The sequence below is a fragment of the Scardinius erythrophthalmus genome, assembly GCF_964197995.2.
Source record: "Scardinius erythrophthalmus genome assembly, chromosome: 17".
Lineage (NCBI taxonomy): Eukaryota > Metazoa > Chordata > Actinopteri > Cypriniformes > Leuciscidae > Scardinius > Scardinius erythrophthalmus.
The window spans coordinates 41,308,767-41,311,037 of record NC_138237.1 but is presented as its reverse complement, the minus strand read 5'-3'; the positions used below and the strand labels follow the sequence as shown (position 1 = coordinate 41,311,037).

The 2,271-nt window shown below is 39.7% G+C and overlaps 1 protein-coding gene across 1 annotated transcript; it reads left to right on the top strand.

The window, feature by feature from the left end:
- Nucleotides 1–530: 530 nt before the first annotated feature.
- On the top strand, nucleotides 531–1,258 carry LOC308706128 (putative inhibitor of apoptosis; the record flags this gene model as incomplete). Its single annotated transcript, XM_081391507.1, has 2 exons — nucleotides 531–789; nucleotides 942–1,258. 2 exons carry the CDS (start codon nucleotides 531–533, stop codon nucleotides 1,256–1,258), a joined length of 576 nt encoding a protein of 191 aa, XP_081247633.1.
- Between the last annotated feature and the right edge of the window lie 1,013 nt (nucleotides 1,259–2,271).

Sequence of the window (2,271 nt, the reverse complement as noted above, 5' to 3'; positions counted from 1 at the left end):
CACTGGTGTCAAAAAATGCAAAAACTGACGTTGGTGAATTAGTTGAAAGTCTGGTCAACTATAGCCTGGAGCAAAACATGATAGCATGCAGAGATTTTCTATTCTGGTTAGACCATCTGTAAATGTCGTTATTGTCGTTTTACTTCAATGTATGAAAGTATAATGTTGAAATAAAATTCTGGTAAAAAAATGTCTGAGCTAATAATATTTAGAATATTTCAGTATTTGTTTTCTAATTACCATATTCCCGAGGCGGCAATACAGTTGTATCATATCAAATGATACAACTATTTTGCCCAGAACAGAAGAAAGGACATTTTGTGGTGTTGTTCTTGTTCTCATTACATTTTTTAATAAGATGATGTGTTCTGCCATGGATGACTAGACACTAGTCCGGCAGAGAGAAGGGCTTGAGTGGACACGCCCTGTGGTCACATTTTTATGTCTTCACCCTTTTCCCCGCTTCGCAACTGAGAGCTTTCCACCACCACGGCATCCGTTTCAGGCCAAACGGAGGAGTTTACTTAAACATGGATATGTCTCACCAGCAACCTCCGGCTTGTCACAATCCTGGCATGCGTCGGGAACAGGAACGCCTTGACACCTTTCTGAATTGGACTCTTGCACCAGTAAGTCCGGCCGAGCTTGCCAAAGCTGGTTTCTACTACCTTGACCAGGGCGACAGAGTGGCTTGTTTCAGTTGTGGAGGCCAGCTTAGCAACTGGGAACCGGGAGATCGTGCAGTATCAGAGCACCAGAGACATTACCCCAACTGCCCCTTCATTCGAGGTGACCGTGCAGATAATGTACCTTTATCTAGCCTTTTCAATGTATCGGCAATGAAAAGGGCCAAGAGTTTGTTCATCAGATTCAAGCAAGATTTCCAAGACTATTTGAGCGGCTATTGACTCATGGAGACACGAGAGAATGTGTTGATCCAGCTGTGGGTCCTGGAGAAGACCGTTCAGAAGATGCGGTGGTGGAGTCTGCTTTAGAGATGGAATTTGAGTGTGGCCTGACGGCCCAGACAAATGAAGCTGCATCCCCGAGTCAAGATCTTTCAGACTTGCCTATGGAGGAACAGTTAAGAAGACTTCAAGAGGAGCGCACATGCAAAGTTTGCATGGATAAGGAAGTGAACATTGTCTTCATCCCCTGTGGTCACCTAGTTGTGTGCAAAGAATGTGCGCCTTCTCTGCGCAAGTGCCCCATATGTAGAGGATTGGTCAAAGACGCCGTCTGTACTTTCCTATCATAAAGTTTTCCTATCATTTGGATTTAACTTGATGAATAAACACAAAGGAGAAGTTTATTATTTTCACTCGATCCAGTAACAACATTTTTTGGATTTACAAACATTTAGAAAGTAGTTAGGATGCGCATGCTTTAAGTTAATGTTTTTTAAGAATAATTTTGCGCAGGCTTTAAGTTCATAGACCTTTAAAATTAGTTGAAATTAAAATGTGATATCATTACCGAATTCAGGGATGTTTAATAGATTCAATAGCACCCGCTGATTTAAGTCTTTCTTCAAACAAAAGTAATTTTGTTGTATGCACAGATTTTGAGGGTCGCTTATAGAAAGAGGCGTCCTTGTCTTTAAAAACATAGAACCAGAGATATAATTAAAATATTAAAACATACATTCTAGCGCTATTTACGGTATAATATAATATAGCTTTTATCTAGGAATCTACTTTCTTCTCGACGGGTAAGTCAAAGTTACGGCCTATTGCTCGGTTGTGTAAATCATTATATAGAACGGTAGAACATGTAACAAGTACATCATAACGGTAGATCATGTACAATTAAACTCGATGAAGCGCTACCGGAAGACACGTTGTCATAGATTCTTGACACATTTACCAAAGTTGAAAAAGCGAGTAGATGGGAGAAATCTTTAACAAAAAAGCCTCCAAAATCGAGGAGGTCAAAGGGCATGCTTCCTGCTATAGCTCTCCCCAACGTCTGTTCATACGGCCACCATCAACAAATGTTTGAAACTTCTACATATATTTTGAGTAGATGGCCGGTGGTATATTCTCAGTAAAGGGTTTCACCCTAGTTCGGAAGATACGAGTAAAAATGATCTTATACGATGTGTCATTTTTACTTTGATTTTCCAAATGATACAACTTTGTCTAAATAAGAGCAATGTAAAGTCCTAGGATTTCTTAAAAACATTGTGACAAACTTTGACAACATGTTTCATGTTGTATGGAAAAAAGATCTAAGTTTTTGGACAGACGCTGCTTATTAACAATAATACAT